This window comes from Drosophila montana, unplaced genomic scaffold (genome assembly GCF_035044405.1).
Source record: "Drosophila montana isolate Dmon_TW-CO22-7 unplaced genomic scaffold, ASM3504440v1 contig_1408_1, whole genome shotgun sequence".
NCBI classification, from domain to species: Eukaryota; Metazoa; Arthropoda; class Insecta; order Diptera; family Drosophilidae; genus Drosophila; species Drosophila montana.
Window position 1 is genome coordinate 286,033 of NW_026996360.1, and position 25,150 is coordinate 311,182.

At 37.9% G+C, this 25,150-nt stretch overlaps 1 protein-coding gene and 1 long non-coding RNA gene across 3 annotated transcripts; one reads left to right on the forward strand and one right to left on the reverse strand.

Annotated features, from left to right (window-relative positions):
• Nucleotides 1-1,021: 1,021 nt before the first annotated feature.
• Nucleotides 1,022-21,971, forward strand: LOC135428336 (uncharacterized). 2 transcript variants are annotated; one of them, XR_010436245.1, is made up of 4 exons: nucleotides 1,022-1,375; nucleotides 21,118-21,312; nucleotides 21,366-21,527; nucleotides 21,592-21,971. It is a non-coding gene; the product is annotated as an uncharacterized LOC135428336 (long non-coding RNA). The 2 variants fall into 2 exon arrangements; XR_010436243.1 differs by lacking the exon at nucleotides 1,022-1,375 and adding an exon at nucleotides 20,940-21,038.
• LOC135428230 (uncharacterized) lies at nucleotides 17,749-18,947 on the reverse strand. Its single transcript, XM_064682083.1, has one exon. It carries the CDS (start codon nucleotides 18,870-18,872, stop codon nucleotides 17,865-17,867), a length of 1,008 nt encoding a protein of 335 aa, XP_064538153.1. The 5' UTR covers nucleotides 18,873-18,947; the 3' UTR covers nucleotides 17,749-17,864.
• Nucleotides 21,972-25,150: the final 3,179 nt, after the last annotated feature.

Consider the following 25,150-nt stretch of genomic DNA (forward strand, 5'->3'; position numbering starts at 1 on the left):
TAAATTATTTCGTAATTTGTATTTTAATTGTCTGTTGCTATTTATTAATGGTTTGTTTTATTTGTTTTAAAATTCGGCACTTCACTTCACAAACTTCACTACTTACACTACTTTACACTTCCACAATGAAAAAGAACTAAATTTGACGACGAGAGCGCGACTTTCTGTTACGCCTTGTTACCATTCTGTTTCCAATGCACAACAAGTGAGAGTGTTCTAGTAGGGAATGCCCAGCCATGAGATACCCTAAGCCCAGGATACGCTGCTGTTGCAAAACATTTGAACATGCTGACAGATAGACGGACCTCACCAAATGGATTTGCATATTGCACTGATCAAGAATATATATACTTAATGGTGTCGCAGTGCCTCCTTCTGCCTGTTACATTCATTTCAAAAATCATCAAATCCCTTCTACGCATTTTCAAAGAGTACAGGATATACAAATGCAGCTTTGTTTTCGCAAATTCTTTTCAATTTCGTCGTTCTCTTCACCCGCTCATTTCTGTTGTTGTTGCGCATTGGAAGAAGCATAATAAGATAGAGTGAAGAATTGACGCGGTGGCGGCGTCAAATTTAGTTTAATTTGTGAAGTGAAAGTGTTTTGTGAAGTGCGGTGCGGTGCGCGGTATAAAAAAGTAAAACAGCCAAATAAATAAAACCAAAAACTAAATAACTAATAATATGTTCGTATTGTAATATGTCTAAGCAGCAAACGAATAAGTGTTTCTAACGCAACAACAAAAACGCGGTAATTGTGCAGTAGTTAATTATGTATGTACATATGTGCTGCAGTATGTACATATGTATATACATAGTTTTTTTTTTTTTTTGTTACGTGCATATTTATATTTATATTCACATATGTATGTATGCATGTGGTATTGCTAAAATTGTAAGTGGTCATTCAAATTGAGTAAAACGGGTATAATGGTTTTCTACAGTGTATGTAACAGATAAAAACTCCATTTATTTTATTCTTGATCAATGTCCGTTTTTTTGTGTGCACAAACGCATAAAGCAGCTTGAGTGCCTGTGTGTGTATATGTGTATATGAAGAAAGTTCCAGTGTTTGTTATGGCAGCTAAGAGCTGGGCTTAGGGTATCGTCTTGTCGATCATTCCCGACTGGAGCAATCTCAATTTTTGAGCATTGGCAAATGAATGGATAGAAGTAGCGGAGGAAGAAGTGGAAGAAGGACGGGTAGTCGGCAGCAAATTTACTTCGATCGCCAAAGTGGAAGTGTAAAATAGTGTAAAAAGTGAAGTACCCGTTATAAAGCAAATAAAACAAATAAAAATTATTTTAATAAAACCAAAAAATCAAAATGAAAAGCAAAACTCATACAAACTCTGTGTGCAGCTGCAAGAAAACCGTAAGTGCTAAGTTTACAATAGAATAATTATGTATATACATACATAATACACATACATATGTATGTACATATGTGTGTCGGTATAAACGTTACTGCGAACATATGTAAGTATGTATGTATGTACATACTCTGTGCAATTGCTTTTAATTATGTTTGTATAGATTTACATGGTTATATAGAAAAAATAAGTGAATTTTTTTCAATATTTATGCTAATGTATACACACATATATATATATCGGCTTATTTTTGTGGATTTGACAATAATATAAGGTTTTAATTGTCGTTTTATACTCATCACCCATTGAAAATTGGTAAAAGGAGTATAATGGTTCTGTAGGTGTATGCAAAAGACTGAATGAAGCATCTCCGACCCTATTTGGTATATAGATTTTCGATCCATGTCTGTCTGTCTGTATGTGCTTGTGCTTGTATATGTGCATATGTTTACTGAAGAATGTTCGAATGTTTGTAATGGCATCTGAGCGCTGAGTTCAGGGTATCGCTTAGTCGCGCATTGCCAACTAGAGCAATTTTAGATTTTGGGCAACAGATGAATGAATGAAAAGAAGGGGCGAAAGAATAAGATGGCAAAGGTGCAAGTAGAAAATGGAGAAAAAATATGGAATTTGTGAATTGTCCGCCATAAGGCAAATAAAATATACAATAAATATTTTTATAGTACCATAAAACCAAAATTTATGCAAAAACTTATAGCAATTGCTAAGTGAAATGAGAAAAAAAGGCGTAAGAGCTAATTGTGTAATTGCATAGTTGTGTATACATTCATAACTGCATGTACAAATGTGTGCCTGTAAAAACGATACTGCGAACTTGCATAAATATGTATGTATGTGTGTAGATACACTGTGCGATTAGTTACTTACATACATACTTATGTACGTAGAACTGCAAATGTGTATAGATAATTAACAATATTGATGGGATTATATATATAATATGTATGTTCGCATGTATGTATTTGAATATATACATATATGTATATGTATACGTATAAGGTATTAAAGTGGGTAAATAGGGTAAAATTAGTTTGTTGAATTGTATGTGACAGCCAGCAGGAGGCACCTGAGACTGCTTCAAGTTTATATACAGTGGCTCACAGCTTATTTCAACCAGTACATAAAAAAAACTTTGGGAAGCTATAAAAACTAAATTAAGAATGATATTCAAATGATATAAATGCAGGTTTTTAAATTATTGTTTCAAGTTTTAAACTATGACTTCATATATTTTTTAAATATTTTTTTTAACATCTTATAACAACTAAAAACAAAATCACAACCCAAAACAATGTCACAGCTTATTTCAACCATTTTCTTGATTCAATTTCAAATAAAAAGTTTACAGCTAAACAATATTTTTTAATATTTAGTATGACCACCCTTGTGATCAATAACCATTTTGAGCCTTTTTGGCATGGATTCTACCAACTTTTGGGTAACCTGTGGCGAAATTTTGGCCCATTCCTCAACCAATGCAATTTTAAGATCTAACTTATTAGATATTTTGCGTTTGCGAATGTTTGAATCCAAAATGGACCACAAATTTTCAATAACATTTATGTCTGGCGACTGTGCCGGTGGCTGCATAACATGTGGACAGTTCCAGATCAACCATGTCTGAACAATACCCGACTTATGTTTCGGATCATTGTCTTGATAAAATCTGAACACATCCCGAATGCCCAGATTTTCCGCACTTTCTATTAAATTATTTTTCAAAATCTCAAGATATTGAGATTTGTCCATTGTCGTCTCAATAAATTGCAGATTTCCAACGCCGGCTGCCGACATACAGGCCCAAACCATAACGCTCCCACCGCCATGTTTTACTGTAGCCTTCAAATTTTTTGTTTGCAGCTCTGTATTTGGTTTACGCCACACATATGAGGCTCCATCAGAGCCAAAAATATTAAATTTGGACTCATCGCAGAATATGACGGTGTTCCAAAAACTATCGTCCTTATTAAAGTGCTCCTGGGCAAACTTTAAGCGGCACTTCTTATTTTTCTCACTAATAAAGGGCTTCTTGCGCGCTATTCTGCCATTGAAATCATGTTCCCTAAGCACCCGGCGAATAGTTTCTGGGTGGCATGACTTGCCCAACTCTACCTCCACATCATTGGCTATTTTTGGAGCCGATAGCCTTGGATTTTCCCGGATTTTCCGAACAATATAACGCTCGTCGGTTGAATTAAAAATTTTGTTGGGAGCATTTCTCCCCTTATCATGGGTTCTATTTTCTCGGACAAATCGGTATATTATACTCTGCACTGTAGAATCACTCAGTCCAACCATTTCACCAATTTTCCTGCGCGAATGACCGTTTTTAAAATGATTGAGAACGAGTTCTCTCTGCTCGATAGTTGTTCGTGGTCCCATTTCGCTAAATACAATTTTCTGCAAGATCTATTCTCAAAATTCAGCTAAAATGTATTTCACCATATTGCGAATTTAATAAGTAAAGCAAAAAAAAAGGAAACAACCGTTGCATCGTAAGATAACGGATCATTGCCCAATTGCAAAGTCTCTGGTTGAAATAAGCTGTGACATTGTTTATGGTTGAATTCTTAGTTTTTAGCTATTATAAAATAGTTAAAAAAATTGCAAAAAATTATCGTAATCATAGTTGATAACTTTAAGCATCAGGCTAACAACCTGCATTTCTAAAACTTTGATATATCTTTAAGTTTAGTTTTTATAGCATTGCAAAGTATTTTCAATGTACTGGTTGAAATAAGCTGTGAGCCACTGTATGTATATTCTTGATCAGGACAACGAGCTTATTCGTTTTAGCCAAGTCCACCTATTCGACTGTATAAACGCGTCGTTCTCAGAAGCCTAACTATAAAGTGATTCGTATGTGTCCTTATATGATCTTCTAACATTTTCCATTATCTCTGTCTACCATAATATTCCTCTCCGTCTCTCCTAATAGACTGCGTTGATCCTTCCTCCGATAGTTTTTGCGGCGTATCCTTAAAATTTTACTGGCAATTGAAATAAATTTCTTTAAGTGATTTCGTTGTTGAATTTTATCCGATATAAGAACAATTCATTTAATGGATCTACTTCCCTTTTTCTATTTAATTTATTACTCGATAAACATTTATTTGAAAATGTTTGTTGGAAAAGGCCACTGACATTTTACAATCGGACTTGTGACTGAGCCTGAGAGACACTTGCACAAATGAACATTTGCAGAAAGAGTTCGACTGAGTGACAGTCGGCAAGACAGCCGACAATGTTCAGTTTTCAAATACTCAAACACTAAGATGGCAATACTTGCTATAGACACACACACACCCGCACACACACCCGCACACACACCCGCACACACTCAGTGCTAACTAAACAAACACGTACATACTTGTATGTCAAAAGTATTTCGAGATTTTTAGCTACAAAACTGCCAATAACAAAACTCCAAGCATCCAACCTTCATGTGGAACAGCGCCTCCCACTCCCCGGCATCGCCCCCAACCCGTTGGCGGATGCAGTTTGGACAAATGACAGCAGACACAGCCTCATCTCGTCTCGTCCTCGTTGCCCATCCTCCAACACGCACCACCCACACGGCGACAGGGAAAGACAAGCAAATGATGAACCGGCATATAGAAGACTAGATTTTCATTTCGCCTTTGAACTAGTAGAGTGAGCGAAAGAGAGGAAGGTAGGGGGGGGGGGGGTGGAGGAGCAGATACTGATGTAAAGGAAGTTCATTTTGCGAAAGGGCAAAGATGTTCATCAATGGGAGGCGAGTGAAATGAGCAAAAAAGCCTGCTGGTTGACAACTAGCAAAGTATTTTTTATTTTGTTGGTCATGTACATAAAATATTTTATTTCATTTGGGATTCTCAAGTGAACACATCTCCAAAATACATACGTATATGTAAAATCTCTCACTTGAAAAATAGTTGACATTTTGAGTATTATTTTAGATTTTAGTGAGCCTGTCTTTGCAGTTCCTGATCAGTGACAGGCGATGCAAAGGCATTTAATTGGATGGGCATTTATGGGCAGGTCTGTTGCCTTTGGCCTGGATAGCTTTTAAGTCTTGACTCGACGATAAAATAATTGTTCGCCATGTAGGTTTCTTTTATCAGAATTGCTTTCGTTGTCAATTAAATGAAAATAATGAAACTCGCAATGCGGGAGATGAGCTGCAAGTCAAATGCTCAACAATAAGTAGCAACGCTTAAAATAAATCTGATTCATCTGTTCGGATTTCTGGTTGGTTTTTCTCTTAGTCTTTTTGGTTGTCAATCAAACTGCAACTTACGTATGTCTCAGGCAAATCAAACTGTTTTCCTACATTGCAATTACTTGTCTACCTATCAACCCATCCATCCATTTACCCACCCATCCATCCATCCATCCAGCCATCTATCCATCTAACACAAGCGCTCAACTGTCCAAACTGTCTATTCAACTGGCCATCTAATTGCAGCAGTCAGCTCACTCGGATGGCCATCATTCTCAACCCAACTCCTGCCGCAAGGATTCTACCAGAGAATGTCCTTTGCAGCAGCATCCGTTGTGTGTTTCGGCTTCTCTGTTGTGTAATGTGCTATCGTCCCTGTCTTTAGTTGTAAATTTTAGTGTTTAGTCCTTTATTATTTTCACATTTTGCAGTCATTTACACTGCTCAGCGGAATAATACAGCTGCACTTGTGTGTCCTGTCCAACTGACCGTCCATCTCGATGTTCATCCGTCAGAAGTCCGGTTGATGTTGTCCTTCAGCTTTCGCTTCCTCCAACGGAATTTACTTCAAATACCCTTCAGTTTAGATTCTAGTGCGTATATTTCGAGTGGAAGCATCCAGTCTTTAAACGAGTCTTAAGCATGTAGCGAAGAGTATGTAACGAGTGGAATTAAGCAACGAATAAGAGTTTATAATGAATATATGTAACGAGTATATTTAATTACTATAAATCAGTATGTGGAGTTGAGGTAGAGTAGTTAGCCAAAATAATTTGTAAAGGGCGACGATATAGGTTGAAATGTGTAGCGTGAAAAATGCAGCAAGAAAAAGTTTACAGTGCATGTTTACCTTGTAGAAATAACAAAAAAGCGATTAACCCATTTTATTTTAATTTGTTTTATTTTGCGCTGGAATCGAACAGTAACTTTTGATCTCTACAAGTATGTATATGATATTAACAGAGAGGGATATTCACAATGAAGGGGAAGGAGGTATTTAAATGACGCTTCTCTCTGATGGGGTCAGACAGGACCCTGGCGACCGTTTGGCTTGGTTTGAATTCTAGACTAGAGTTAGTATTTTCAGTTAGTATTTTCATAGTCGAAGGTCATAGGTCACTGTGCTGTAAAAAGAGTTGCATTGATGGCTTGTATCTACAGATTAAAGATTAATCTATAAAGAGATCCAACTTCATGTAAATATTGCAAACAGCAGAAATCCCATTATTGGCAATGTATAATTTTACAAAGAACAGATAAATAGCCAAAAGCCGCTTAAAGGCCAATGAACCCGGCATCGTTGTGTGTCCCCGCGTGAGATGAGAGCTTTCCACTTTGGTAATTTGTGCGACGACTAAAGTCTATTTGGTTATTAGTCTGTGGGCCGGGTTCCATTAAATGAGCGACAAGTCCGACGGCATCATTACGCTGGCATTAATATATCACATGGCCAAAAGTCAGCCAGGCTCAGGGCGGGGATTGGGATACCGTAATTGCGGTTATGTCTGTGTGCGTGCGGATCGAGTTTGTTGTTTTTTTTTGTGCCCAGCATTATTGGCAAAAATTAATTAAATATTTTCCAAATGAATGATTCAACGTAACCATTGTGCGGGATGGCGGAATGTCGGCAGGTCAATCCCAATCCGGTATCCTAACCAAAACCAGACCAGGACCAGGGCGAAGCAGGCGAGGAGGGAGGGGGGGCAGCACTTATGCACTCCTGCATTTGAATTATGTCAAATCCATTTTGTTTTAATGAAACGTTGATTGTTTCGCAATTAATTTTCTATTGTTTGACAGTAATTATTATTATATTATAATTTATATATTTGCATTGTTTTGAAGCACACACAAAAGCCCAGCAAATTATTCGCTTGATATGCAAAAACACATCCTGTCGCTGTTGCGTGTCTCCCTATTGACAATGCAAACGATTTTGGCTATAATTGTAGGGCGATTCTGATAATAGTTGACATATCGATAACAAGTGTCCATAAAATGATGAGACTGCGGAAAAAATAACAAACTAAAGTTTAAAGAGCCGTGGAAATATTAAATTAAAATTTTCAATAGCTTTGCGACTGTTGCATTTAACTTCAAAATGTAAAGTTGAATGTATTTTATCATAATGAAATGAAAAATTTAAAGAATAATCTCGTGCGCCTTGTCATTATTTTGTATGATTACGACTATAACGCTTACCTAGCTAATTATTTTTGAGGTGTTAGACTTTTTATACCCTGAACCCATTAAAAATATGTAAAATGGGTATAATTTTTTTTGTCTTTGTGTTAGCCTGCCTGCCCGTCCGTCCGTCTGTCCATATGTACGAATGCGTCGAACTCAAAACCTAACAGAGCTAGAGACCTGAATCGTTGGTCCTTCTAGTGCCCGCGCAGTACGAGCTTTTTCCGATAATCGCTAAGTTTCCTAGTTTCCAAGCAATCAATAAAAATCGATACCGAAATCCTGTTTTTTACGCCAATCTCTTAGGTTTTAAGAGTTAGAGTCAACAAACTTAAAATAATAATACTTAATGCTATGGACAGAGCAAGTAACTTTTATTTTGTAGGCTAAAACTTGAGGGTACCATTTTCACGTGAATTTTGACTATGAAAAATGTTGCTCTATTTAAATGCTAAATTGATTAAGCGGCCAAACCATGAACAAAGAGCCAAACCTCGTGAAAATCTGATGAGATTTGACCGAGTTATGGGGTTGGGAAATTTTGGCCTATGTCTATATAGGATATTTGAGAGTGTCATTATCACATGAATTTTGACCAAAAATAATGTTGCCAGATGTAAATGCCAAATTGATTTAGGGGCCAAACCATGAGCAAAGAGCCAAATCTCGTGAAAATCTGATGAGATTTGACAGAGTTATGGGGTTGGGAAATTATGGCCTATATAGGATATTTGAGGTTACCATATTCACATGATTTTTGACCAAGAATAATGTGGCCAGATTTAGACGCCAATTTGATCTGTAGTGAAAATTGATACGATTTTACCAAGTTATGGAGTTGGGAAGTTTTGACCTGTCTACATAGGACAACAATATGTATACCCCGGCTTCTTAGAAAATAAGTTTTAAGCCGATCGGTAAACAAAGAAGTTTCATACATACGTTTTTTGGGGATTTTTCCACACATGTGGATGGAATTTCCCGAAACCCCGTCTTAACGTGCATCATCATCACATTAGGTAACTAAAGGTAAAATTTCAGCTTCATAGCTCTGCGCGCTCTGTGCGTTGATCCCCAATCAATCAGTCAATAAGTAAGCTAGTCAGTCAGGACAAACAGTTGTATATAGAGAGATATATGTCTATCTATTCATGTGATTCGTTTTCTGTTGTTTCCTACATTTTAGATAATCGGGATGAAAATCAAATTGTTCTTAATTATTTACTTGAAATATTTTATATGATTTTATACTGTAGGGTCATTTTATGATGTCGTCATCTTATAATATACACCTGATCCAACATATTAAATTTGAAGCAGGTATTGCACTTATATCAGTTTATTCGGGATCTTAAATTAACAAGTAATAGTGCTTAGTATTTTGTATATGGCTTGTTGACCATTTCTAAAACTCGTACGACAACAATTTATATCAAGTGATGGCCGTTTTCATGGCATTTGCTGCAGCTGCTTGTGCCCGGCCTGACATACGGAGTGTGTTTAGCTGGATTTTGGCCATTTGAACTGTGGGAGCTGGAGCTGGGGGAGACGCCATCTTGAGTATGGGCCATAAATCGCTTAGGTTGGTTCGTCTTCGTCAGTTAATTTAAAACATGTCAGACAACTCCGACAACTTTGGACAATTGATTGACGTTTTAAAAGTTTAGCAGAGGAGGCGTCGCTTGCACCAACAACAATAACAACAACAACAACAGCAACAATCACATGTAGACAACAACAAGGCCACAAGAAAATCAACTGCAACTGGACAACGACCAACTGTTGGCTTGGCTTGGCCATTGGTCTGGCCTCCACAGGCCTGGCCAGGTCTGGACTGGACTGACTGCTTGACCAGAATATGCAGTGACGTTTTGGAATTGCAAAAAGGCCGAAAGTAATTTATTTATTCTCCATTTGTCTTGACGATGAGCAAACGAGCCAAGTGATGGCCGGCCACGCTTCGATGAATGGCGTTGGCGTTGACCGTTGGACGATATGTGTTTCGGCCTCCTTGACTTGGAGCTGGCTTTGGAGTTTTTGGGGGCACAAAGTGGATGCACTCGGTTGAGTTTTGAGCCGGATTTGACTAGCTGCCTGAGACTTGTTGGACCTACTTACAATGAATGAATATGTTAAAGTTCAGTTTATCCAGCCTCATTTAAGTGCTCTGTAAACTGACGGTCGTTTGTGCGGTATATATTCCATATATATAAATTTGAAAGACTTATCTTTAAAAGAGAAGGAATCTACCCTTTGTTGAAGGTAAGGGGATGCTAAAACTCATAATTTCCAAGTTTCATCAAGATATCTTGACCATTGTAGCTATACGATATAGTGCTGCGATCTGTAAGGTATATTTGCTGTGTGTAAAATTATATAACAATAGGGATATGCATACATACATACAGACTGACGGACAGACTGATCTTGACAAGACTATATTAAAGCAGTATAAAAGATTGGGGCATCGCCCTTCTATATGATTCTCATGAAAACAAGTATGATTTGCAGCATTTTATGCTTGAATTATAGGAGCTTTATTGTACCTATACAAGGATATGTATTTAGATATTAATAGGAATATATGTTCACAATTCAGACTCCGGTTAAGCTTATCTTCTATAGATATATTTTTCCATTAGGCAAGAATCTAAAAAGCAGGCTAAACTCGTATTTCTTTGGCAATTTAAAATGTTGCCAAGGGCAAACAAGAAGCAGCCATCCATCTATCTGTCTATGGATGCAGGTTCCTCTGCTGCTTTTCAACATTCTTCTTAACTAACCATCAAAAGAAATGGTCAGCAACTTTTTATGAAAAAAACCAAATAAAAAAAAACAAAAACAAACAAGAAAGCCATCAGCTGTGCATATGTCTGGTTCTGTGTGTGTGTGTGTGTTTGTGTACTCTTGTGTGTGTGTGAGTGTGTGTGTGAGTGTGTGTGTGTGGGCCAAGAGAGCATTTCCAATGCAAGATGACAGCTCATTCGTCAAATCACACAAAGAAAAATTTGAACTCTTCATCAGCTTTTTGGGTCGTCGTCGTCGTCGTCCTCGTTGAATTCCTTGTCCTTGTTCTCTGTCCCCATCACCGCCGACATCTCTTTTGTCTATGCAGTAAGCGCCATTTCGCCGCTGGCGAGTTGATGTTGACGTTTCAATATTGATGCAATGTGCTCCGACTGGGCGTTCGGCCCCTTTGCATCCCCTCTTGCTAGACGAATCTGCTGGCAGAATCTCTCTCTATATAACTATATATATATATAACATATTTCATCGGCCATGTCCTGTTTTGCTCGCTGCTTGCCAATTCTTGACTGACATGAAAAATAACAAAACAACAAAAGCGGTCAGTGCCAAAAGGATAACGCGAGTAAACAGCGCGCAGACAACGTCAGCTTGATGACGATGACGTTGTATTGGCTCCAGCCCTAAACTGAAACCTATGCCCCATTCTATGCTCGGTCAACGGAAGCAGAGTAATCCATCGTCGAGCGCCTTGCTCCCATGTCCTTGGACCCGGCAACTGCCAACTCGCTGCTGCATATGCCGCGCATTGCATTCCCATCCATTCATTGGTCCGCCCCTACCCGGCCCTGTCCAGCTGCTGGATAGCCAATTCTGTGCAGCTGTCTTTTAGCAATCGATGGATGGATAGACGAGCGGCTCCACAAATCCTACAAGTACGAACTTGCATGTCAAAATTGATGGACACGTTCTACGTACTATATGCTAATGGAGCGTAAGCTAAACACAGGCAGATCTCAAAACCGAATGCAAAATGGTTGAGATGGAGCCAAGCAACTTATCATATTATTACATAATGCCCCAAATTCTGTGACATTTTGTCATATATTCAGGCAATTACTTCTTTTAATAGATTCGAAACTCTGTCCAATTGAATCTGCATTTCTAGCCCTAATCTTCAAGAAAAATCTTAAAACCGCGGCTTTTCCCTCTTTTACACACTAGAAAGTAAAATTAATGGTAAACTTATGTTAAATATCCGAAAACTAATTAGCTTTCAAACATTGTTTTATAATAGTTTCCCAAACATAAGTTATACTCTATGTATAAAACATGGAATTTGGATCTTGGAAGGTGTTCAGGTTCTTCAAGGATCGACAGCTAAAATATGTAACATACTTCTTTTGATGATTTGTCATCGCGATGTATTCCACAAACTGTCATTCACCCTGTGAACCCTGACCCCACCCGAACCCATTCACCAAATGATGCAATAATTCTTGAGTCTTGAGATGGCTACATCGCAAAACTGGGCGCCAAGCAACAGCTGAATCAAGAAAATTTGGCCTCCGGGAGTTTAGCTCGTGCGCAAAGGATTACTGGGGACAACTGAGGAACTTGGCATAGGTTATGTGAAAAATGCACAGGACATTAAAGCAGCTGCTACTGGCTAGCGCTGGCGCATGATATATGGACCGGCAGCTGCTCCTGTCCTGTCCTGTCCTCCTGCTTACCTGCTATCCTAGCATCCTAGCAGCCAGCATCAGCGTCGACAGCTTCTTCTCGTCATCTTTGCAGCGGTCAGACGGTGGCTGACTGACGGTCCGGGCACTGTTAATGGCTTCGGTCCATTATCTCGTCATGTTTGTTACGAAATTTAATTACTCTTATTTATTTTGCAGTGCTCCGCCCCGTACCGCTCCGCCCCCCCTCCCCACATTCCTTGCTCAGCCAGGAGCTGCCCCCAGGTCCTTTGTTGTGTTTTATGATTTTCAACTTCATCAAAAAAATGTGAACGCAAAAATTAAATGTGAAAAAAATTAAATTAAAAACACTTTTTGCTGGATGCGTCCTTATGCTGCTTCTTCCTGTCTCATGTTTCGCCTGTCCGCCTAATGTTTCGTCAAAAGGACAAATCAGCTCCAGGACAACACTGCACTTGACCCCTCCACCCAAACACCAACCCCAACCCCCGCCCGTTGCCATTGAGCTTTTCGAGGGAGGTGCGGTAATGAGTGTCCTTTATTTGTTTTTGCCCTAGCAAAAAAAAAAAACGACTCACAATTTGCGCTTGCGATTAATTTTTTAATGTTTTTTACTTTGATTTTTTCACTCTTCGGGTAGCTTTACAATATTTCGTTGCTGATAATTAAAGTTAACAGTCATATTAATGTCAGTCTGAAATTATAAATGATATCTAGTATCGAGGTCTTAGAGGAAGTTATGAATAAAAGCCGGAAAATAGGTTTAGCTTGTGCATACAATAAATCTAGCCCAAAGCTTTAATGAGCTTTGAAAGCTGTTCACCAATCTTGTGCAACTGAGCTTTCTGCTCTGATTAAAATATTTATTCAGAAGTTTCACTCCCGACTAAAGCCCTCTTACTTTTTTTTTTCTATTAATCTATGCAATTGCATGCACTTAAAGAATTCGTGGACTTTTGTAGCTGTGCTTTGAACTGAAGCTAGTTTTATTTAATCAGAATGAATGCAGTATTTCTGCTCTTATCCATTTTATTCCCTATTAGTATAATTTAAAATACATTTAGCCATGAATCTTTGAACTTAATCGAGTCCAAGTTGCATTTAAGGCTAAGAACCAGAGTTGCCTGCTTGCCTTTGCCTTTGGTCGTCACTTCTTGACGCTCTCAATATTCATCTAAGTGCTTACCAGTCCTCTACGTGCCTCCCTCCCTCTCTACCACTTACGTTCCCTACCTCCCTCCCTTTCTCAGGCCCTCTCTCACTTTCCAGCGCTCTGGGCTTGTCAGCTCCCGAGTATAACCAACAAAACGTTCGTCATTTGCTTTTGTCTTTCGGTTTGTTTGCACACGCCGTTTCTTGCACAATCCTTTGCACTTGCCACGCCACGCCCCACGGCCCAGGCACCATGCCCCATGCCCCACGCTCCATGAGCAACGCTCCATGGCGCCCGCTAGCCTCGACTTGACTCGACTCAGCTCAGCTCTGCTCAGCTCGGCTCGGCCCCTGCAGCTGTCAGTCAATGTGTCGTGTCACAGTGTCTCTCCATCTGTCTGTCAGTTGCATGTCTCTTGTCTATCTACGTGACATCAGCCCAGCGAATTTTGCTCCTTGCGCAAATGCTCGCAAGCAAGCTCGAAGGATGCCGCCCGGCCAAGGCGAAGGATGCTGCGAGAAGATGCTGCTGCAGCCGATGGATGGATTTTTGGATTCGCAACTTGCACTTGGATTACAAGTCTGATTTTGATGCGTACATGCTGTACCCGGCTGTGTATGTGTGTGTGTGTGTGTGTGTGTGTGTTTGTGTGCGGTCGGGTGGGTGGTCGAGTGGCCCACAAAATATTGCACTTGCTCAGCTCAGCTTACTCAAACTACTAAATAGGTCAATATCCACGTTCATAGTCACACACTCACCCACACACACAACCACCCACCCACACACAGTGCGTTGTGAGCTCAAGTTTTCTTATGCTTTTGTCTTTTGTCCTTTTATTATTTTATTCCTGGCCTTGTTTTAATTCACAGCGTCTGCTGGCGCGTCATCCTCTGGCATTCTTGGTAGACTTTGTCGTCCTTTGGCAACGTCTCCAGCAACATTGTCTCAGTCGCATCCTTGGCTAGAATGTTTACACATGGCTATAGATACACACATGCTCGAGTATGTGTGTGTGTGTGTGTGTGGGCTGCCTGAGTTGTAAGTGACATTTGCAATTTTCAAACTATTGAATGAGTGACAAGTTCTGCAGACACGATTGAAACTGACAGCTACGTACTGCTATGCACTCTCGTATTCCTTTAGCTCCAGCCAAGGGCTAGTCCTTAGTCCTTGCTGCACTTTGTTTCTTCAGCTTGGCCTCGCACTCTGCCAGCTTAAAGTCCTCACCGCCCCTTTCAGTCGTTGTGTGGGGAACGCGTACTGCCAGACTTTTAAATAGTCATATATCTCTGCTAAACGAATAAACTTTAATTATTGCATCTAGTATTTTCGGCTTGCATGCATGGGGGCCAATCAATTATTTATATGACCTTATCGAGTCTTACAGCACTGGAAATTTAAAAACTATATATTAGATGGAATAAGTGTATAACAGGAGAATATCTCATAGACATAAATATCATTATCAAGAATATACATATGTAAGAAAAATAGAAATAATTATTTTTTATAATAATTTATGCATTCTATAATATACTTATACGCAATAACAATACGTGTAGCTTCTTATATACTATATGGATCCACATATAGATCCAAAATTAACTTCAAAGTCAAGGTAAATTAAAATTGAGGTTTCTCATCTGATTAAGATTAGTTTAAATAGATGAATGAGCAGACATAATATAATTATATAAAATCTTTTTTTCTGTGCTATAACATCGAGTTTTCACGACTCGCTTAATTAGGTGCCTGGCAGTTGTATTATACAAGATTTCTCTAGTACTATGATTCTGTCGTTATAATTTCGGTAAATGCGCTGTCTAAGTGAGCCAATCATCAGGTTAATGTGCAACGAATTTCCGGGTTCAAATCCTGAGCATGTCTGACTCTAGAAAAAAATGCCATTAAAAAAAAAATATCATGTTCATAGCTTGTAACAATATAAGTTTATTTACTATTATATATTATTATTTTTATTATTATTATTGTTATTGTTATTATTATTATTGATATTATTATTTTTATTATTATTATCATTATTATTGTTGACAAAGAAACAATAATAATTATTATTATCATATTAATTTTTATTATTATTGATAATTTTTATTAGTTTTATTATTATTATATACTATAATTATATTCTATTCTGCCTATATTGAGGTCATATCATGATATTATATACCAAAAACTGCTGTTGTTGCTGTTAATAATAAATTGCGTATTATGATTACAAATTGTCTTATTAATTATCATATTGTATTTTAATATTTAATAAACCCAAAATAAGTCTAGAAATATGAGTACAAATTTGCATATTAATTGGGCTGTGGAACGCAGTTCGACCGAGTGAAAGTAAAGCCAAATAGTATAAATTAATATTCATTTAGCAATCCCAATATTCCACGATATAAGTTAAACGTATTCTTGTTATATCTTATGCATATTATGACTGTCTATAATTGTCTGCATATGCATATTAGATCATTTAGATGGCAATTAAATGCAACCGGATTACTGTGCAGTTTAGTCAGGCCTCTTGCAACTGGTTCAAAACACATAAAGGTGTTAACAGTACAGATTGTGCTTATATTTTATGCATATATGGACAAATATGAAGAGATCATTGGCAAATGGTAGAGGTAATTGGCTTTGCAGCGGACATTAACGAGCCTGCAATGCGGCAATTACTCAGGGTAATGTGTAATTTGCATAATACCGGTGCGAATGTATAACAATAAAATAACATATTAAATAATGGCTAAGAGGCACTGACTAGCCGCAGCACTGTCTAGCTGATTGAATGACAGACTGACTGACTGAATGACAGACTGAATGACTGACAGGCTGAATGACTAGATGACTAGATGAGTCACTGGCCATTAACAATTATATTTATTTCGTTGGAGCTGTGGCGTTCGTCTGGCTGAACGTCAATGTCAACATCAATGTCACATCCATTGGAGATGTCAGCCAGACATATATATCTGACGGACATTTCGACAAATAATTCAAACCGCATTTAATAATGAATTCAACGCATTGTCCACAGTTAGAGCCCCAATACGAGCTGCATCTGCGGCTGCACCTGCGCCATTTGGAGCCCTGGGCCACACATAGTTATTTACACTCATGCCCATTTCATCTGGGGTCTGACAGTCGGCTGTGTGTCGCTCGTGTCACTTCTTGCAAGATTTATGCTGTATAAATTCAATACCGATAATCGCAAAGCCTGAGCCTGGCTTATTTTTGGCGCTCTTAAGTGCCGGGAGGTGCGTCCATGTCGATGCCGAAGTCGAAGTCGATGTCGATGTCGATGACAATGACGATGACGACGACTCCGTCACTCACGCATCATCCTCTCCACAGTCGTAAACTGATGGTTTTATTGGCCAGCTGAATCTGTCGCACAATGTGTCCGGCTTGGCGCTGTTAAAAGTCGCTCGTAAATTTCAAATGAAGCGTTGCGAACGTATCGCAAAGCAAGTGGGCTTGATCGTATCGGCCTTAGCAGACTTTCAAATGCACTGCAATGTCATTGTCCTGGCAAATAGTCATGCTAATTATTTAGATTTATATTAAAAGAAATTTCGGAATAATAAGATTATAATTATTGAATCATTCCGGGTCTATGTAAGCTTGAAATGGATATAAAACTTTCTTATGCTGAATAAAATCAAATTATTTAGAGTCTTTACTACGGACTTTGGCCTAAATTATAGTTATAAAACACATGGATCTTACATTATACTTATAGAAATTATTAATTATAATTACCAAAGGAAAGAAAACAATTAAATTTATTGTTTTATTATTATTAATATGTTTGGTATTATTCTATTTATTATTATTATTGTAATTATATTTTCTTTAAGTAAAACTGCATAAACATTAAAAAAAATATATAAATATTAATAAATATAAATATATAAATTTATGTTTTCACTAAACGATCTTAAAGATCTTTTTAAAGAGAGTTTTTGTAGTTCTATGCACACTTTTGGGTGATTTATTATTATTTTAATTTCATTTACTCTTGTCACTGTTATCTTCTTTTATAAGAAGCATACTTCATGGCTGGGTACATTGGGCTATAGGAAGGCAAATGCGCTTGCATGCTCGAGGAACTGCAAGCCGAATTAGTCATGCGCTTAACCCGTTTGCTAACTGCTCATATTTACATAAGACGGACTCATTAAACGAACCCTAATAAAAAGAAAAACACGCAAAAAACACAAAAGATATACATATATTACTCGTATTACGGCCGCTGACAGCTGCCATCATATTTGATCGCATCATCATCAAAATCAATTAGCATAAAATGGCTTATCATTGATCCAAAAATAACGCGAAATATTGATGGAAATTTATATATTTTTGGCATAAACAATTGAACGAATTTTTATCTCGGAAACTCCCGAAACGTGCCAGCCAAAAAGATGATAATGAGGAAGCTGGAAGCCAAGATGGGCTCATTCATTGAGGAAGACAATGGGAGCCAGCGAAATTCTGCGATCTTCTGTACTTCGCTGGGCTAAATGCGCACCAATCGGAAATACTATGATCTTTATTTTGTCATTGACCTGCAGCGTCTCATAGTGGAATCGGTCGACAATGTGCACATCAATTTTGTTCACGGCATGTGATGGAATAATGGGGCTCAAATTCACATTACAGCAGTTGAAGAAGAAGTTGGTGCAGTCGATGTTTACGGCCAGCTGGTAGAGACCCTCCACAGACTCGTTCCAAATGCTGACGCTCTCAAAGTGCACGCTATCCTTTCGGCATATCTCGATGGCCTCGTTCGTGGTGCGGAATGTGTGCAGGCAGAGGACACCTGTTGGGCCGGGGCCGAGCCCCAGCTGATTATGCTTACCATTGCAGACCACAATGGGCGTAGCCAATGGCGGCGGCACCTGCTCCTTGGCGGCAACGATTAGTTCCAGTTTGAGATCGTGAAGCGCCTTCACTGAAGCCCGATAGCTGGACTGTGTGGCCACCCGTTCGCACAGCGGACGCATCTGGACACGAATGCGCTCCACCAACTCGTCGCGTATGCTCTCCTCCACGAGCAACGTGACAAACGCATTCGATTGAAATGGTCGATGTAGGGAATCAATTATAAAGTATAGGGCACAATTGATATCACCCTGCCCAAAGATGATCATAAGCTGTGGACAGAACACTTCAATATTAGCTTGAATATCTGAAACATTAAACAATAAGGTGTCTTTCGACAATGGATCTGAATCGGGAAAATCTGTATCCCCAGCCTCGGAAACTGGCGGTGTTGGCGCATAGAACGGCAGAAAAGGTCTTTCACCATAGCCATCGGCATTACATTTCAGATTGAAGACCATTCGGTTCGTTACTCTGACTGCATCCTGCGATGGATGCGAACTTTCCGACTTAGCTGGCAGCGATTCATAGGATGGTATGGAAACAACATCGTAGCTGTTTCGACGGCCCTCGTTCTGCATATTCAGCGTAGAATTTTCAGATTTTTACAAATATGTGTATGTGTATTTATTAACATTTGTGGAATTAAAGAAGATTTTCATTTGACAATTTTTACCATGCACTAAGGAAGTTTAATTAAATATCGCAACGCTGCAAGCCGGGCTTATAAAATCCTTTCAGCTTAGCTTTTTCCCTCCGCATGCGGTTTATTAGTTGGGAGCACAGAATTTAGCAACCCAAACCGCGCGACGAATTATTTATTAATCTGAAAATTTATGATCAAATGTGACAGTAAAATTAAAATATCACCAGCAGATACAAAAGTGCTTCTATGCAAAACTTGTGTTTAGGCACCGAGCCACAAATGCTTTTGGATTTGTTGAAATTAGCATTAAATTATTATAAATATAAACTATAATAAATGTTTGTGCAAAATATTATACAATTTTTTGTTGTTTTCCTTGTTTTTGTGGATTGTCCTCATTTTGGGGCGCTTATTACAAAGAGCATAGAATGTTAATTTTTTGCATAAACAACAACAAAAGCAACAGCAATTGCTAATACAATTAAAAACATTCAAAACCGCGAAAATATTTTTGGTATTCTATTTAGAATGGGATTTGAGGGGCGGGCAATAGAAATGCCAACAGCAAAAAAACGAGACGCAAATAACCCATACGATATATTCGAATATTGGTAGAGCAGAGAGACAGTGAAAGAAGGCCTGGGGGAGTGTAAGAGAGAGGGAGTCGGGGGGGACAATTAAATTAAACAACATCAAGTGCAGTAGATGTAACAACAACAACAACAATAACAAATATAACAAACAAAAATACTGCTGCTAACGATGACTATTTACATTTATCAAGAGTAATTATAATAAAATGCCAAAAATAAAATTTAAATTAATATAGAAAGCCGATTATAAAATAGCCCCCCCCCCCCCCCCCCCCACACACAGCTCGACTCTAATAAAATGGCTACAACAATGCAGCTGTAGTTGCCACTGCCACAGCAACAACAGCAAGTGTCAAATATAACAAATCCCATAAATCAACAATGTGAATTTGTTTACACAAAAAAAATTGAAACAAAAAATTATAAATATAAAGCAGGCCAACATATACAATAAATAATTGGGCTTAAATAAAAAATTTTACAAGTATTTAATATTAATATGTACAGATTTTTATTTAGCTATGCAAACAATGCAAACAAGAAAAACAGTTGACATCAAATTGTTGAATTGTTGATACCAGGGCTGCCAACCAATTTTTTTTTTTTTGAGCATAAACTTGCCGAGAAAACAATTTTTTTAAGTTATGTTGCTGCTAAGCAATTAAATTTTTTATATTTTTTAAACTTAGTTTTAGTTCGTAGTTGTTAATATCATTACCAGTAGCTTTAATACTCTTAAAAAGAATCAAATGTCTACCAGAACCTACTTTTAGACATATAATTTCTATGGCAGCTATATGATATAGTGTTTCGATTCGGCTGATCCTGACATCTGAACTGCGGCTGTTTATAATGATCTGGAATATACATATATTTGTTTTATGGGGTCGAAGATGTCTCCTTCTACGCGTGACACAGTTCATGACAACATTAAAATACCGTCTACAAGGGTTATAAAAATTTATAGTTCTTCACAGAATATCAAGATTCGTAGCAAAAGCTAGGTTCAAATGTAAGGAAAATCAGGTTTACGATTTGAGTCTTATGAAGCGTTCGTTCGAACTGTAAACTGAGCCACCAAACATTTTTATTGTGTTTGCACTCTTGACTGAGTCTGAATATGATTATGATATGCTTTCGTACAAAATCTCATATTTTGACGGAACTTAACTAAAGCTTTCAATTAGTTCTACATACTATAGGATCCATCGAAGAAGCTAAATATGTATATATTTTAAATATAAATATAAATATTTCAGCTTTGTCGGTGTCGTATCAAATATAATTTGTTATAAGGAAGATATAATAAAATTGGGAAGACTGGAAAGCAGAATTCCCCTGTACATAATTATGTATAACAAAATAATTCAAATTATTTATACTTATATAAATATTTATAATACTTAGTACTTAGCTTAGCAATATACTTCAAAATTGATCTGGGAAAATATTAAATTCCCAAAATGCTGGCAGTAGCTGTTAAATATTCATTTATAGTTATACTGGGCGTAAGAATTGTTAAACGCTGACTAAAATATTATAACTGACAAGTTTAAAGCTTTTATCATTGACTCTTTTCTTTTTCAGTTTATACTTGCGATAACAATGCGCATAACTTTGCCCCACATATTGGGATATGATGAGCTATATCTGTTTAATAGAATGAAATTTCTTGTGATAAGGGTCTATATATCACTTACTAGTTTGATAGTGCTTGAGATGGTCTCGATATATCTGAGTGTTAGTCTGCTCTATGCGACGACCGATTGGATGGCTGTGCTGGTATGTAAATGAAAGCCTTTAAATATGTATGAAATATAACTGAAATACCTTAGTATTTGCCCCTACTGATATATGCTATGCACCGCACATATGCCACATGTGTCGTGCAGCTTGCAACACTCATAACTGTCAAAGATGCTCGCGATTTTCTTATTGAACACTGGCGAAAATACTTCGAATCTGATGATCAGTTTTGGATTGAGATACAGGCAAAGGTGGAACCTCTGATTGCAAATTTCAAATATTTATTGTAACATATGTGTACATTTCTTGTCTCAGTTGGGTTGTTGTGGCCTGGAGGGACCACGAACTTATTTGGACTACTTGCGTAAGGTGCCGCCAATATGTTATAATGAAGGGAACGTTTTAAACACAAGGGGATGTGAGGATGTTGTTTATGATAGTTTCAATGGCGTACAATTCCTCGCCAAGGGACTCAGCTGGTTAGCACTGGGTCTACAGTTTCTTACGTTTGTGCTATATTTCCAGTTTGTTATGCGTAAATATATTTATTTAATTAACCAGAGAGGAATAGGAATGAACACAGAACACAGAATAAAGTTTTGGGGACAAACAGAAAAGGTTGGATTTCAGTTAAAATGTAACTATTTCGATGGTTTTTTTATAAAGCGCAATAAATTTTGATATATTTTAAACAACCTTTAACTGAAGACAATTATAGCATAACGTTTTGTTATTTGTTGGGCGCAATAAAAATATGACTCTCTTGTCTATTGAGATCTCGAACCATCAAGTCCGTTCAAAGCTTCTCCCAACATAAGAAATTATCTATTTAATCTATTAAATTCGAAAATAAACAGTACTCAATGCTGGGTTAATACTTGTGATTTATTTTGCGACAGATAAAAACAATACAAAACAATACTGGAATTTATGTATTTGTAATTTTTAGAAATGTCAATTTTATCTATGCGCTTTCTGTGGCATTTAATGGCGGGCTAAGGGGCAAAGGGGCTGATGACAAACCTGGGAGAGACAAATAAAATAAATTGAAATTAGCTTCCTTTGTTGCCGTTGACAATTTGAATAAAATTAATATAAATTTTCGCCCATTTTTAATTAATATATGTCAAATATTTCGCGTATGGGTATTTATTTGCAAATTTATTTGTCTGATTTGTAAACAGTTTTCTTTTTCTGCTGCAACATTTTGCGGAAATTTTAATTCTATTTTTGCTCTTTTTTTTTGCCGCTGTTTGTAAATGCGGCGATAACAAATTTCACGGCTAGTTGGGAAATGTGATGGAGGAAGCCAATCGGGAGGGAGAGAGAGGGGGACAGAGAGAGCGAACGGAAACATACTTTGGACTTTCAAGCGGAAACGGAAGTCAATATTAGTAGGCAAAAATAAATTTTCGCCATTGGTCAATAACAATGCACTGCAATTATTAATGGTCAAAAGCTGTCGCTATTCTTGTGGCTTCCAAAAACAAAATTTTTCGTTCGTTTTTTAGAAATTTTATTTATATACTAGCTGGTAACAGGAAATTATTTATAAAATTTATTAACCAAAGGCATGGCTCATCGTGCATATTTTGATACATTTTGAGGCATGTTGAATGTTGACAATTGATAAGGAAATTCGTGTTGCCATAAAAGTGCGTTAGAGCGAAATCAGTTTTTATGTTTTTTTACATTCTTCAAAAGTGCTTAAATATATATTATTATATGGGCTTTATGTTAGTTCCGAGAAGAGCTGAAACTTGACTGGTTCTTCATACTTAATAATCAATTGTGGATTATTGATAAATATCGATACCTCTGACCGCAGTCTTCCGGAGTGTGTAATATCGTCGATCCTCCGATCCCATAAAGTATATATATTCTAGATCATCATCAACAGCCTTGTTGATCCGTCTATCCGTCCGTCCATCTGTCTGTTTCTATGCGAACTAGTATCTCATTATTTCTGTTGTAGGCAGTAAATATGTCGGAACCGGCCAAATCGGACCGCTATATCATAAAGCTTCCAAAGAAAAGATCTGTCGAAGAGTAAGTTCTTATATGGCAAAATATTCTCTTTTGCAAATTATTTACCTCAAACTCAGCATTAGCGAGCTTCACTATTCTTATATATCTGCAAAAGGGAAAAGGAAAATGTCTACAAGGATATTAAATCTTCTGCTTGCCGTAGATATACTTCCTTTCTCGTTTTAATGTTATTCATAAATACCTATAAAAAGTATGTTAACTATCTGGTATTAGTATCTCTGTGGAAACCTAATTTGTCACTAAAAGTAAGTCGTATTTTACGCGGACTTTGACAACATTTAGCGACTGTGCCTGTAGATGACCAGCATGATTGATTACAATGGCAATACTGAAAGATAGGGTTGTACTCTGTCAGCGTTAAATTTAAAAAACCGCGTATACGTTAGATAATCAGGCCAAGTCATAAATTTCAAATGCACACAACAAACGCGAAATAAAAAACTGTCTACAGCTCGTGTGTGAGCAATGTAGAGGATGATGTTGGGGGGTTTCGGGTAGTTTCGAAATGCCAATTGTGAATGGGGCTGGCAAGTGTCAAACATTGGCCATCAGACAAGCACCCAGCAGTGTGAGTGGGTCTTATCATTTGCTCATAAAAATGTCAAAACTATCTCAATGACATTGACTGATGACGTCGGAGATGTTGCTGGAGATGACGATGGTGATGATGATGATGAGGAGGAGCGCAATGTGCTTGACACTCGCATGGCTCGTCCTGAGGATCTCATATGGCATGTGCCATGTGGCATGCGGCATGCGGCAGGATGCCAATGCTAAATGCTTTTTGCCAGTGCTACTCAAACGACAAGTGCCTGCCACATGGTTGGGTGTATGGGGCCAACATTCAACACGCATTCACTGTTTGAGCGATTTCAGTTTTTTCTTTCGAGCTGCGAACCAACCGAGCTATTCAGCCATCCATCCATCCGTCCAACCAGCCATCCAGCCATCCATCTATCCATCAGTGTTGAATGAGTGAGACCGAGTCGCTCTTGAAGCCATCATCAGCATAACCATCCTCTGGCTGTCATGATTCATGGTTTCGATTGAATTTTGATTGACAATATCGCAAGCATTTAAAGTGTCTGTTTCCCGCATCCGTAATCTATGGAATTTTTGTGTGTGCGTGTTTTTTTTATTCCCTCTGACAGTGCTTGAAGTAGCTCGACTTCTGGGCTCTGTGGGCTAAGTGATGCAGCTTTGCGAAGTGATTTTAAAATCATTTGTCATTTGACAGATGAGCCTTTGATTGACTCCAATGGCAATGAATACATCAACTGAGGCGTAGATAATACACGTACAAGTACTCAGCTATGCATAAATACGCATACAGATGCGATGAATACCTCGTTCGGATTGAAGAACACACTCGCAAGTACTTAAAGTTAAACACAAAAAAATACTCATATCGTGGCGAACAGCTTATCGCAATTATATCGCATATCGCTCTACATAATGAATAGAGAAATTAGTTAACTTTAATTTATGAGCCAACTAATATGTGTGTCATCCCCATGGAGCCCTGCTGATTGCAACCCCATCGCATCTGGGCCCACCCACACGACATACATACACATCGATTAGCGATAAGATCGACACGGCGCGAATTTATGGCCGCACTCAGATGTGAAATAACAATTTCTTTTGACATTGATTGAATTAATTTATGAGCCCAATCCCAAAACACCAGCCGTGATCGGAGCTGCCATCAACCATATTGACAACTATTTATGGCGTTACCAATCTGAACCAAATCAGGGCGATTTGAGTGATTACCTGTTTGCCCAATTTGAGATTTATACTTGGACATTGAGTGAATCGAACG